Below are 15,111 nucleotides of genomic sequence, written 5' to 3' on the forward strand. Positions count from 1 at the left end.
GTTTTTAGAWGGATAAATTGCATCTTCAACAAATGGAAATTAGTATTGCCAAAAATTAATCAAAACAAATTAAATTTAATTTTTATGCATTATCAGTAGAGAAACAGTGTCTCTAGAATGATAAACAACATCTTAACTAATTTACTCAAAGTTGATAGGACCATAAATCCTTCTTCTAATTAAGCATGTTTCACAAATAAAAGATGGCCGAGAGTTAAACAGATCCAGCTCCTTCACCTGTATTTTGACAGGTCAGGCTAAATGTAGGTCATTGTCATCCGATAGCTGGCAAATAGCTGCAGCAAAATGACTGGGGAATTCTTAATCACACTCCACTTTCCAAATACTTACATTCAAACCTAATAGACACAATGTCAGGTAACTGGACAAATTTGAAATTCGCAGGACACTGAACTATTCTCTTCACCAGGAGCTTTCTTTATGATGTCCTGAAATACTGTATAACATGATACTGTATACATTTTTCATATACTGAGGGAGGAGTAACAAAAGGGCAATGGAGACTTGACAGCCACACACAAATTCTCCTGAAGTCATTATGTTAATGCGGGAATTACTAAGATTGCATAAAAGTTGTATAGAAATACAATATCTAAGTTGCCTATAAGAACATATAGAAGTCTGCTCTCACAATTTAAACCTTAAAATGGATTTGGGGTGGGGAATGTCATACAAATTCACCTGGCAAATTTTCACAGCTAAATTTTAAACAAAACAAAAAAATATGGGGCTTAAAGTTACAGTCCCAAATTCATTTTGGATATCCCGCCCAATTTTCAAAAATGCTCAACACTCAGCAGCTCTCTATACCTCCAAGATCATGAAAAAAACATGATTTAACAATATGAGGGGAAAGGCTAAATGAGATTACCTTCTCTAAATGACAAGGCTATTTGCATTTAAGTAGCATACAAATAATGATTACATTTGTCATTTGCATAATAATGAAATGATCCTTTTCTGACAAGGTGTGGCCTATAGAAGCTTCACAACTGTGAAATTCTTTTCATAAATTAAACTTGCTTTACCTCCAGAACCTTTGCCAATGCCCCATAACTTCTTGGGGCAAAACTCTCACTCCTGTTACTGAAACTTGTGCCTTGTAACCGGTCACTGACTGAACTGAATGACCACGTACACCCATAACCTGCAAGCAGACAGTTTACATACACTAGTCATATTGCTGCCAGTCATTACGGACTCTATTTTTATATACTGCACAAATGGATTTCCAATCTTAGATGTACAAAGCTAGAATTCAAGATATGAACGTTCTAAATGACATCTTTTCTTACCCCCCAAAATGTTTCTTTTATTTAAAGAAAACATCAGTATTTTGACCCATATTTTTCATGCACCAGTTAACTAGAAAATTACAGAACCTGAAGAGCTCGGATAAAATTCATCAAGGGGATTAAAACAACACATGCCTCCTCCCTCCAGTAGCTGTGGGATGCTACTGGAATGTGAATTAAGGACTCTCAAAGCCTTTGAAAAATGAGGACCTCTGAATTTTTAATTTTGTTAACTAATCATTAGAGAACTAGAAATTGCTGTGTTTCTGACTGTTTGATAGGTAGCTGCTTCCATAAAGTACATTTTTAATTTTGTAAGAGCTGGCCTGTTTCCCAGCAGCACATTGATTTGTGGGACCATTACTTACACCACCTAGAGCATAATTAAATATTAAGTCCCTCTTTGACGTATGCAAAGCCTGACTAAGAGGATTACTAGCAACACTGAGGGTGGCTTTCACACATTTTCTGGTAACTGAACACTGCAATATCATTAAACTTATCTTTACTCAATAGGAATCACATTCATCCTTTACGATACCTGAAGTCCCTTTTTGTACCAAGAAATGGTAGGGGAAAGGAGGGAACCCTTTAAAAGTGTGCAAAAAATGCCAACTAAGTAAGGATAAAACAATTTGGAAGTAATATAATGAACATACTTTTGAAATATTACAATTTAAATTTTATTTAAACAAGTCTTATATACATTCCTCTCTTAGCTAATAATAGAATTAAATCCCAGGGTTTAGATGTGATCTCAAGGGGTTTACTATTTTGCTAGATGAGAGAGGATGACCGAGTGAATAAAGGCATAGTGATGTTAGAGAAATAGATACTTATAGACCAAACTGAGTGTCACAGCAGTCTGAAAGCCAGCATATGTCATAGTGCATGTCTGAAAGAAGTAATTCCTAATTTCTATTTTTGGCCCTGGCTTACCCAGGATTATCCAAAAATCTGACAGAATTTTTAAACTGTTCTTCAACTTCCCCTTCTGTAGAATAGGGATGTTTTTTTAAGGTCCTTGCACTGAAAGCATTAACCTGGACAAGAGAAACTTGGTAATTAATGCTTTGCCAATACCTCCCCTACAAATCCTTTCCCTTACTTTTCAGCAGTGATGTAGCTACTGAATTCCACAGTGTAATTATTTTACTAATATACCATGAAGGATTTTGAAATGCACCTAGCAAAAATAGAGAGAACACAGTCTGCAGTACGCTGTCTTATTACACAGTCTCCCCTGTTTGTTAATTCACAAAATAACCTTATTTGACAAATAAGTTTGCTTATCATTTCCTTTTCGTAATACCAACTCCTGGACTACAGTTTGATATCAGCTGACTAAAAGAGAAAAAACAAAAACAAATTGTCTAAAAAGTGGATCGTTCATTTGTTTTCTTGGACGTTAGTGAAGAATTCCAACTGTCAGTTACTGGTACCTAACAGACTAAGCAATATGACTTTTCAGTCTAAATCACACATCTATTACCCAGCACAAGGCATCCACCAGAAACAAAGGACTCCATCTACCACATCTAGCTTGAGCTGACATGGAAATCAGAATTATCTTTAAATATGTTCCAACAGAACTCTTATGATCGCACTCTGTAGCAGGAATTAGGGGAAAAAAATAATTTTATATATGTACGTATAAGGACAGCTTTCACTTGTGCCAAGTATGAAAACTGTTTCTGAACTTAGCTAAACAATAAACACTATATACAGAGAATTATATATTACAGAATTGTATATATATTTATATATAATTAGCTCTGAAAGATTTGAGTTTATTTAGCACAGTAATTGTGCTTTTTACTACATAGCTTTGGCAGGCTGGAAGACTGGGCCAACAAGAATTGCCTGAGGTTGAACAGAGGTAAATGTAAAGTCCTGTGCCCCCAGGACAGAAGAATCCCAAGCAGCAGGACAGGACAGGATGGGGTCCGGCTGCCTGGGAGCAGCTCTGCTGAGAAGGCTCTTGGGTCCTGGACGACACAAGCTGAACCTGAGCCAGCACTGTGCCCTGGCAGCGGGGAAGGCAAACCACATCCTGGGCTGCCCAGCAAGGGTACAGCCTGCAGATCAAGGGATGTGACTATTACACTCTTCTCGGCACTTGTCAGGCTGCACCTGGAATACTGTGTTTAGTTTTGGGCCCCCCAGGGCACGAGAGAGACTGGAAAATTGGAGAGGGTGCAGCATGGGGCTACCAAAATGATCAGAGGGTTTGAGAACTTGAGAGAGGAAGAAAGGTTGAAGGAATTTGGTTTGTTCAGCCTGGAGAGCAGATCTAATCACAGTCTGCCAATACCTGAAAGGCAGTTACAGAGAAGATGGAGGCAGTCTCTTCACAAGGATGCACAATAACAGGACGAGAGGCAACAGGCACAGGTTGCTTCAGGGGAAATTCAATCAGGATATAAGGAAAAAAAGGCCTCTTCACTGTGAAGACAGTAACACATTGGAGTTGGTTGCCAACAGAAGCAGTAAAATCTCCCTCACTGGAAATACTCAAGGCTCAGCTTAACAGGGCCTTGGATAACCTAACCTAAAGGCCCTGCATTGAACAGAAGTTTGGACCAGATGATCTTCAGAGGTCCCTTCCAAATTGTGCTTTTCTGCATTCCTATAATTTATGCCTGTCTGTGCAGACACAAGATGAGCATGCTCTTTCCAGCCTCTCCCTAAGAAGAGGCAGTTCGGTTTCAGCCTTCCATAAATCACTTGAGCCTTAGATATTCCCAACTGCTGCAACACTGCCAGCCAAATGGTGGGCAAGCTGAAGGCTTCTTGTACTATACAAGGAGCATTCCTTCTATAGAAAACTCCTTCATATTGAGAACCATCTGTCACAGTTTACACTAGAGCAACCATTGGAATTTTGGGCTGAATCTGGAACATTGAATAATTATTGATTTGTTAAACTTTAAAGATGCTTCGAGTACAATATTATTTAATCACAGACAGTGTAGCATTATTATGGGAAGGACATATTAATGTATTATTGGCATGGAATAGATTTAATTAGGTCCTAAAACACCATGAGACAAAAGCAAATGGTTGCTAGTTTTATACTGTGAAGTTTTATACATTTCAACTAATAAAAGTGATCTGGTCTTCTACAATTCTTAAGCAAGTTTAATGAGACTTGCAAGATTTTTGTCAAATAACACTTTCTTTCTCTTTCTTCTACAGAAAAGGCTAAAAGCTATTATCTACTTCTAATTTTCTACACGCTTCCATTCAACACTTTAGACTTGAAGTGTTTTTGGACTGGAAAGCATGATCACAGGTAACAGAAATATTGCCAAAAGATACTACATACTAACAACAAAAAACTGGAGATCAAGAATCATCTCAGACACACACTTGAAGAGTGACTGAGTAGTTAAGTGCCTGTATTATTGTGAATGCAAGGGAAAATTAATTTTTAAAGGAGTCAAGAGATAAGCATTTTCTTTTTAAGATTATTATCTTGAATGACCTTAGTTCAGTGAGTCAAAACGGAGAGATTGCTTTTGTTTTATATTAATAAAAAATGCTTTTGTGCACAGGCTTTGTAGGACACATTGGAAATGTTCTGTTTCAGTTCCATAAGCATTTGACATTTTCATGGAGGGGATGGGGGCGTGCATGGAAAAGGCATTCAGAAAATGGATGAGAAGTAATTCTGCTTCTGAATAATTTTACATGAAACAAGGGATACTCATATGATTTCAAAACAATACAAGCTTCAAAGGCAGCTGTGATGTTACAAGAATGTTCCTTCCTGTTAAGCATTTAGGATATTTTCATTGTACCTAGATGACTAAATGCAGAACCTCTAAAATACATACTCTGATATTAAGCACTTCAAAGTTTGTCATGAAATAAAGCAGCTAAAGTATTAATGGATATCCAACAAGAACCTTATTGGTGTTAAAAACAAAACAAAACAAAAACAAAACAAAGCAGTAAGAGTGCACTTGAACAAGCATACAAGTTAAATAGCTAAAAATATTTCATTTGGTCACCTAAAAATCTGTTGATACTTTTTTTTTTTTTAATCTGAATTTTTGTAGTTTTAACTTTTGGCCATTGTGTGTTGTTCCCCTCCCTCCTCCTCCTTTTTTAATATTTGCCTGATAAACTGAAAAATCTTTTATCAAATTTCAGTTTCTGTCTTCTATAAACTTCTAGAGTTTAAGTATGGAACAACTTCTCTTTGATCTACCTTCTGAACCCCTTTCAATTTATTAATATTTTTCTTGTTTTCTAGACATCAGAATTGGACACAGTGGAGATAATAGAAATGCCACACACAAACTTATTTTAATTTTTCATTTCTTTCTTTTTACCCAAAGAGGTAATTTCCAATTAAAAATAATGTTGACATCAGCCAAACAAACTTGGAAAAAATAGATCTGAAAATGGTTAGTGGCATATATGGGTCTGCACATAATTCATGTAGAATATGTATAGAGTTTGTATGCTTTCCCCCCTCCCCGTAACAGAAAGGTGAGAGGACCTGTTCAGCACACTCCTTGCAAACACAGCTCAAACAAGGGAAGGGACAATTCCCATAGTCTGTATGTTTGGACTACCAAGGAGTAAAATTAATTCACATCCCCTGGCTATCCCACACTTGTATGTGCACACACATGCACAAGTGGAAAAACAAATAAACAAACAAAACCTCCAAAGCCTCAGTAAAACCAGTTGGAAAAAAAGGAAGAGAAACATTTTATACATTGTATGCTGTAACAAAAGGCGTCAAACAGTATGGCAGTTTTATTCAGATTCATATGAAGGTGTGTGATGATTAAGAACGAAAGAGTATTTTCCTAAAAGAGGTGTAGGAAACAAGCTAGCTTTTACWTTCTGTAGAAGAAATGCTGAATTCTAGAACTTTTATGTATGTTAAAAAAAGTGAAGGCTAGGCATTTCCTTATCCTTTAATTCAGGAAGAAAGGTAATCCATCAGACTCCAAAATTTGGGCTAAAAGTGCTCTGTCTCTCTTAGCAGCTAAATGAGTAATAGCTTAGAGTAACTTCTTTCAGTAATGTTTTTACCTCACTTCTTCTGACTTTACACTGAAAGAGATTTAAAATTCTCACTTGGTCAGTCAAAGGCATGAATTGTTTTAAGAAACTACTATCTTGCAGTTGCTGGGTACTGGCTTTTAAAGAGAGGCAACAGTTGCCTCTATGACCAAATGCATTCCCCACCAAGCAAGTCTTTTCATTTGACACTGTCCTTAATATTCCCAGTGCCTACTTACAAGATAACACTTGGACAAGGTGCTTAGAAAAAAAGAGACAGTGGCCAGAAGTTCTAGTTCTAATTGATTATAACACTATACCAAGCAGATGATAATCAGGGAAGGTAAAAGTGACAGAAAACAGTGGTCAGAAGAGAAAGAAGATATAAAAATTAGAAGTCAATGCATGACATGGAGGAAAATCAGTGTTTGTTGCAGTTTGGTATTCTGTACTCGTGATCCCAAAGAGAAGCATTAACTATCTGTGTTTTATAAAGAATCACAATTTATGAGAAACCTCATGTAGTAGGAAGGTAGGAATGATATCCATACTGACAAGATGCATCACAACCACATACTGAAAATTCACATTTCAGTATACAATCTTTGCGTAGAAACAGATGTATGCTATTATTTATAGCAGTCAATGCTAATACCTTTGTTTCAGGCCAGCAAGCTCTGAGGACAGCCTGCGTTCTGAAGAACATGAGTAACTTGCTGTCCTCGTCACTGAGGTGGAACGCTTGCTCCATAATTTGGAGCACTCGGATGCGAGGCTTCACCGGTAAAGAGTCATCACCACAGAAAGGTCTCAGCCACTCCAGAAGGTCATCTGAAGAAACTACTTTCTCCCTGGAATTCAAGTTAAACAATTCAGTGTTAACTGTCTTCAGTAAACCTAAACCCAAACCAGCATGCATTTTCAAAGTTGTTTACAATCTATTTCATTGCAAGAAATTTCCTCAGAAGGAATTATTCTTTCTTGTTATACAGAATTGAAACCTAGGTGAACGTGTGCAAAATGGGGATCCCTCAAAATTGTTGTATGAAGTATAGGAAACACCATTCCTTGCATTCCTGCCTGTGTGATTTGGTAATAAGCATGACCACGTTTTAACAAACCGTATCAACTTGTAAAATCTTCATCAACAGTTGTCTTTCTTTTTAAATAATGTTCTTAAATGAATAAAAAAGAAAACATTCAAATGAATAAAAAAATTAAAACCTCAGCTGAAATTTATTACAGGCCAACTTCGCTATCGTTTCATTACAGATTCAAGAAACCTATCTCTACAAGATTAGCAAAAACACAGTCAGGTCCATCTAGGACAAATAATCTCGAATATTTTAGATAATTTATCCTTCTAATCCACAATTATTATAAAATTGATTTTGCTTAGGAGAAGAATTTAAACACTTTGCTGATGCAGCCTTGAAATGAAGTATACATAGTAGAAATAAAATACATGCACAGATCAAGTGTGGCTCAGAGGCTTCTTCACCTTCTCATCCTATGTTTAAACATTTTCTGTGCTGTTCTCTATCCTAATAATTATTAGGACTCCACTTGCTTTTTTACCATATCTGAGCACAAGCTATACTGGAGAGCTGATGGTAGGACAAGTGCTGATATCTGGTTTCTTGCTCTCATAGTCAGGCATAAAGACTCTTTAGGAAAGGGAAGCTGGCCATCACTAACTTGTTGTTGTCTCTATCTAAACAGATATGCTACCCTCAAACATTCTGATAATCCTTTTGAAGTTTTCAACACTGATGCGCTTCAGGAAACAGAGTAATCATGAAGAACAGACTATAATAAATAAACCAAAAACAAAACAAAAAAAAAACCCACACTCCTGTGTTATGTGATGTAATTTCAGAAAATACTGGGGTTGGAAAGTTAAGTGACCTTTTCTATGCTTTTTAATATATACATTTCTACACATTTCAATCATTCAATGTTATTATAATATAAAGGAACCAAAATATTCTACTGTGAAAAAAMCACATAATTAATAATATACTAAAATTATAGTTCTCAGTAATTGGCAAAGCCTGTTTCTAAAGTACAAAATAAGGAGTAACGTCAGCGCACATTTGGGAGAAGCAAAACAGAACTTGATCTTGGAACTTTAGTGGTTTGTATTAACTTTTACATTTTAAGATAGTCCTCATCACATCCCTGTGTTGATAAATGTTTTGTGGTCAAACTGAAAAATTATCAAGTACTTGATCAAAACCAAAAATATTTTTACATCTGCAGTCAATGATTTCACTTCAGCCTCAGCAGAGTTCAAAAGTGAACTTGCAGAAATATCCCACCACTATCTTCATGCTTGAAAACAAGTGTTAAACATAGTTTCACATATCTTGACAGTTGTTTGTTTTTTTTTTTTCCTGCAAGGTGGTTATCTATCAAGCCTCTACTCCCTTTAACACTTCATGTTTTACAAGATGTCCATATAGAAACACGTGGAGATAACGCTGATGAAGCTTTCTCAGCACTGTTATGTCTGCATGCCTGTTAGTGAATGGGTACCACAACACACTACTTGAGCAAATCACAGATTTTGTCGTAGTGCATTTTTCTAAATCACCTCAGCCATTTTAGGCTTGATCATAGTCATATAAACACGGTAAGAATTGTACAATATATATGCTTCAGTGAGGAAGAGTTATTCTGTGAAAGCCTCCAACAGACAAAAGATTGTCCATGAACATAGCAGGGTCCTGGGCTACTGAAGGTTTGAAACCATTTCTTTCATTTGTAACACTTCTTTTCAGCTGAATAATTCTACTCATGGTTACTAAGTTATTGGACTTTAAATTCTTTTTYCTCCCTCAAGGGAACATAAATACGCTTATATGTTTCAGGTAACAATCTGAACAGTTTTTTTCTAGAACATAACACAGTTTGGCAAAAGTCAAATTTACTTTCTAATACCAGTCCAACCCATACACTTCATTTTAAATAAATTAATCATTAAAAAAAAAAAATGCTGAAAATGGAAACATTCTAATTACTTATATGGGTAAACTATCCATAGTAGATTGCTTTTTTCTGAAGCATCTGAAAAAAATATTTCTTTATAACTACATATAATAAGGACTATGGCTAGGGTATGGCTTTTTGGGCAGGTTCAAAGGGAAATGCACATTGTCCACAACTTTTAACATTGGAATCAAAGTTGGTTTAGTTTATTTTGTTCTAATTAACAGGGTTTAAAGGAAGCATGCACAAACTTTCCATTAAATTAATTTCACAAAATTTTGTAGCCTATTGGAGGACACCAGAGAAAGCATCATTCTCTGTAGACTCTTGGACTTTTTCGTTTTGCAAAATGCAATTCATCTGTGTAATGTACTATGAAGAATTACATATACTTTGGCATATAGGTCTTCAGATCTGCTTTTTGTTGGAATCTTGTAATACAACAGCACAAGGCTGTAATAGAGGCTTTATATCTTGCTGCCTAGCATGGAAATTGCTGTAGGTTAAAAATGCCTACAATCTTTTATTACTGTTGTTCAGGGATTTTATTTTATTTTTTTGCCTGCTTGCGCCGATTTTTAGAAAAGACACTTATCAAGTCTCTCTGCCAAGGGAGACTAATGAAGTGCATAACACAGGATAGCTAAAATCTAACGTTAGGACAAAGAGCTTAATCTTTTTGGACATATATCTTTAAAGTTACTTAAATTAAAATGTAATTAAATATATTTTTAAATAAAAATATAATTAAAATACCAATAGAATCAGAAGGAATCATTAGATTTTACTTCTGTATATCATTTATTRTTAACTATCATTAAATACCTTCCTCAAACACTTCAGTTGCACAAAATATTGGAACACAAAGGAGAATTTAGTGTTACCAAAGCGCGAGAGGCTGAGACGGGTTATTAGGTGAGAATCAAACAAATGAGTCCAGCAGACAAACTGCATCAGGGTAGGTAAGAAATTCGGAGAAGTCTTTGGTAATTTTGAAATAAATATTTCCCTCAGGCTATTTCTGAATCCATTCAAGCCATGACACTACAGCAGGCATACCAAACGTATACCTCAGGAAATGAGACGTAGATATACTCAATTATAAAAAATGTCTGATGCCTCAGAGAAAGCCAGAGTACCAAGGATTGGAAGGGAATTTGTTATACCAACAGTTTTTGTGTCCTCTTCACATTTCAGGAAAAAATTAATATGTGGAGAATTCCACTTAAAAAAAAAAAAAAAAGCAAAAAAAAGCAGCGTCACTCATTACTATTTACCCAGTGATTACATCTTGAAATTTTCAATAAACCAGATTTTAATACCTCTCTCATACAGCTTATTAAATCTATATAAAGCAAGCTTTTAATCAAAGCGTCATATGATATTACGCTTTCTCAGGCATTTGAACTCCATTATTTTAAGACTACAGCCTTTATCAGTTAAACCTATAAGCCTGGCAAAAGAAAGCCAACATCTTTGTTTTGTCTCTGCAGAGCCTACCTTCCAGGGCGCAATGCTGGCTGACAAGTTAGATACTCGGCCTCTAACCCTTTGCTGATACAGCCTCGCTCACTAAACTTTATTGTGATGATAAAACGCCTTTGTAATAAGGGAGTTGTGCTGCATGCAGCAACATAGCACCTTAACTTTAGCAATGATATTATCCTAAACACTTGAGCAGGTATCTAAGGGAAGTGGTTACACAGATGACTCCTTCAGGCATCTGCTGCCTCTAGACACTCTCCATCTCTCTCTCGTATAAGAATTCAAAAACAAACAAAAAAATCCTTCAAATAACCATGTAATATCATAGAACAACATCTCTTCAGCTATGATAATATAATATCATCATAAATGATACTGGATTTTAGCACCTAAAAATTTAAGCATTTTTCTTGTGTCTGGTCTTGATTGATGCCTGTACTTGCATATCATCTGATTTTATGAAAACCAGCTTGACTGGTTGCTTTTGAAGCATGATATTTTTGTATCTGAAGCTTATTGTTATTGCCCTATATTCTTCTTCTTTCCCTATAGGAACCTTTTCTACTTTCATTATAGGTTCTCCTGCTTATAATTCTAGCCATTTCTCATTTTTTCTATACTATCACCTATTACTAGTCAATTTAATTATTGTATGCTCTAATATGCTAATAATTACAGAATGCCCATATTCTCTAGACAGAAGAGAGAGATGTTTCATAGATGAAGTATTTTTTCTTAGATAATTAGAATAGACTGTTAATTAAATTAGACTATTAAAAAGAGTGCATTAGGCTAAATACAGTCTAACTGTGTGAAAGCATTTACACTACACCCATTAGCACAAACACAACCAACCACCTAGCAGCGTCAGACAGAAGAATTCATTTTATCCCTTCCTGTCTCTAAACGAACATGTAACAAACCAGTAAATGGCATTCAGCTATCCTTCAGTAGCATTTCAAACTAGACCTTTTTTTCCTTTTTTTTAAAAAGAAAGAAAGTGGTTCCAAGTGGAGTGTGATTTATAACTGATGTTCCCTTATTTATCTTAACAAGACAGACGGGAAGGTAATACCAGTCAGAAAACACCAATTTAACCTGTCCTGCAGCTCTGAAATAATAAACATCAACAGTTAAGGTTTTCAGCTGGCCCCGATTTACAATTTTATTTAGGCTTTATATTGTTTGAATAATGCTGTTCAGCCCAGAACTTCAGCTAAATTAGAAATGACTCTAGTGGCACTGAAACTGTAAATTAAAAGTATGAGAATTAAAATGGTCTGCTGCAATACATCAAGAGTTCTGCAGAGCTCACACCTAATGTTTATATAAGTTTTCTTGAGGGGAAGATTTATGTTTTGTAAACAGAATAGCTGGAGTTTAAGTAGGTAAATAAGATAAATGTTTAAATTAATCTAAATAAACTCTTGTAGTCACACTGATCCTCACTCCAATTTACTGTTTTAACACTTTAACATTAATAATGTATACAAATAAAAGATTCGAGAATGGATAAAACTATACTTACATTCCCATCTRCAGTAAAATATTACAAATGAGATTTACTGTAAGTTATGATATCAAATCAGTCAACTTCAGTATCCAATAGATAAGTACAGTAATATCAAGYTAATTTAATGCAAGTGTAGGAGTCTCCACACAACAAGGCAATTGCTTTTTCTGGCTACCAGAAAGTACGGCTTTTTAAAAGTTCTTAGTCTGTACATCTGGGAGGAAAACTAAGATCCCATTTTATTTTTTCTCCTTTTCTTTCCTAGAAGTGCAATGGGAAAAGTCAGTGAGCTAGACTGATCATTCTGCAAGCTAAAATAAGGACATACAGAGAAGAGGAGAAAAAATTTGGGAGAAGCATTATACAGCATTTATGAAATTTCTGCAATAAAACTTGACAAATATTGATAAATTTAGATATTTATATCATTATTATTTGTAGCTTATTTAATAAACTGAAACACAAGCAGTGAAGTACTCTACTTCTGGTAGATATACAATCTGCAGTAGTCAGAGAAGAAATACTATTTCCTCAAATTACCATAATACATGGCTGACTAGTTTTAGGTTCAGTGGCCTGGTTTCTTCCAGCTCATCAAGCAAAGGTCTCAGATTTTAAACCTTATAAATGGTAGCCTGTTCCAGAACAAAATCTTAGAAAATTAACTGCAAACCCATTAGATACACCCATGAATAGAAGTCATCCATATTCAGTACTGTACCTTCCATGCTTTTGTAAGATGTATCTTTCAAAGTCTTAACCAAAGAATCCAAACGATAAGTTCTTACCCTTTTTCAACGCTTGCATGGACTGCAGAAACGATGCCTTCTAGGACTCCAAGTGGATCTTTCACTGAGGTAGAAGAATCGCCACCTCCACTATTAATGGAAGACACAGAATTCAATAATAAATGGTCCTTCGTATCCTATCTAAATCTGTCCAACTGTAAGCTATATATTCAACAATTCAATAATTGTGAGTTTTCCATTTCCCCTGCTTGATTATTACCTTTATTTTCATGTCAAAGTAATGTAAGCAGCCACAAAAGAGTGGGAAAGACAKATACTAAAGTACTTAAGAGAAACTTAAAAGAAAATGGAGAGTTAAAATTTAGCATTTCTAACCTCAGCAAAATATACCTATGTAATCTTGTTACCCTGAGGATCTCATCAATATTGACTAGACAGACTGAAGGTTACACATAAATGTCCCCCCCCGCCACAATCTTGCTGTGCCATTATTGGTTTAAGCAAATCTGATCTGATGTCGAAAGAGTTCCATCTGCTGATCTAGCGGATTCTTTTCTCCTTCTGGGATTAATTTTCAGTCGGATCAGCCAGGTTCATGCTTAGCAGAACAACAAAAGGGAAAAGGAGGGGACACGGGGTCTAGAAGAGCTTTTGGGAAAGGGAAGGCCTCAGCCAGCCATGAAATGGCACCCACTATGCCTGTGTAGGAGTAGAAGAACGTCAGTCACAGCCCATCTGACATTCCAGGTGCACATTAATGTTCTTCTGCAGGTCAAAAGGTAGTAAACACAGGAAAAAACACCCTGGCAGAATGAAAGCTTCACCACTAATGCAATAAAAGTGACATTTTCTGCTATGATTCTCAGGAAAACAAACCAGAGATGCAACCGAGTTCTGAAAGAAGAGATTTCCCACTTACACTCCAATAAAGTACGCAGCATCTCTTTGTGGAAATCCTTTTAATGGCAATGATGCCTGGACTGAACATGAAGACCAACAGTCATGCCCATCTCAGGGCATAACCAATATAACTCTTAATGTTGCACTAAGAGCAGAATGAAAGACAAATAGTCCCAAAGGTAGTTTATTGAGGATGACTTAAAAACAGAGGTGCAGTGTATTTTCCTTACAGTTCATCAGCATATCAAAGCTGTTCTGCTACCAAAATGTCAGCTTCTTCCTAAACTTGTGAATTACAATCTCTTAATAAAAAATGTACAGATGTCCAGACTCCTGATTGTTACGTTAAAAGAAAAAATCTACCAYGTAGCAGACTATAATGTGTAAAAATAACTGCAATGTTTCACACATCTGTTAAGAGTTATGAGAGGTTTATATATATATATATATTATATATATATATATAAATTTAACCATTTGTTACTTGAGTAAGATAATTATTTACTTTACTTTAAAAATGACTATATGTATGACCTTTCCAAACAGACCTGAGTTACTATAGCCCACTCATAAGTAGGAAGCTAACATCACCTCATTCTGCATTTCTGGTTTGTGCATTACTCAAAAATAGTGTTACACATATACAGTTATCATAGAAATGGCATCATCAATACCATCAAATGACAGCTAAATAACTTTCAGAAGAGTGAAAAGTTTAAATCTAGATAATGTCTCTAAACATCTTGAGAACATTTGGAAATAATCAAATTATAATTTATGCTTCAGAAATATCCAGGATTTCAGATTCCTTAGAGACATACTTTCTGTCCCAAAGATATTAGTTTATTTTCACACACACAAGGTGGGGAAAAGAAAAAAGAAAGAAAAAAAAAGCCACACACACAAACACAAGAAAACTGAAAAAAGTGAAAAGAATTCTTCTGATGTCCTATATATCACAGGCCAATATATTTCATACTAATGCAGGACCTGAATAATTTACTTAGGTCAAACATTTCAGTCTCAGAAAAATGTGCATTTTGCACAGGAAAGCAAATGCAATATGACAGAAATGTTCTGTAATAATAGAGAAGACTTCCTACTCTGTCTGTATCTCTTAAGTAATGAAAGG

General features: G+C 35.5%; 1 protein-coding gene across 1 annotated transcript in view; it reads right to left on the bottom strand.

Annotated features, from left to right (window-relative positions):
• The window catches only part of NBAS (neuroblastoma amplified sequence), a gene marked incomplete at its 5' end in the record, with an annotated part of 193,399 nt that overhangs the window by 39,054 nt on the left and 139,234 nt on the right, over nt 1-15,111 (bottom strand). Inside the window, 2 exons of the mRNA XM_026079059.1 lie at nt 6,997-7,192; nt 13,119-13,208. Of these exons, the coding sequence (XP_025934844.1) occupies nt 6,997-7,192; nt 13,119-13,208 (286 nt within the window). The remainder of the gene's footprint in view (nt 1-6,996; nt 7,193-13,118; nt 13,209-15,111) is intronic.

Source organism: Apteryx rowi, unplaced genomic scaffold, assembly GCF_003343035.1.
Source record: "Apteryx rowi isolate R43461 unplaced genomic scaffold, aptRow1 scaffold_114, whole genome shotgun sequence".
NCBI classification, from domain to species: domain Eukaryota; kingdom Metazoa; phylum Chordata; class Aves; order Apterygiformes; family Apterygidae; genus Apteryx; species Apteryx rowi.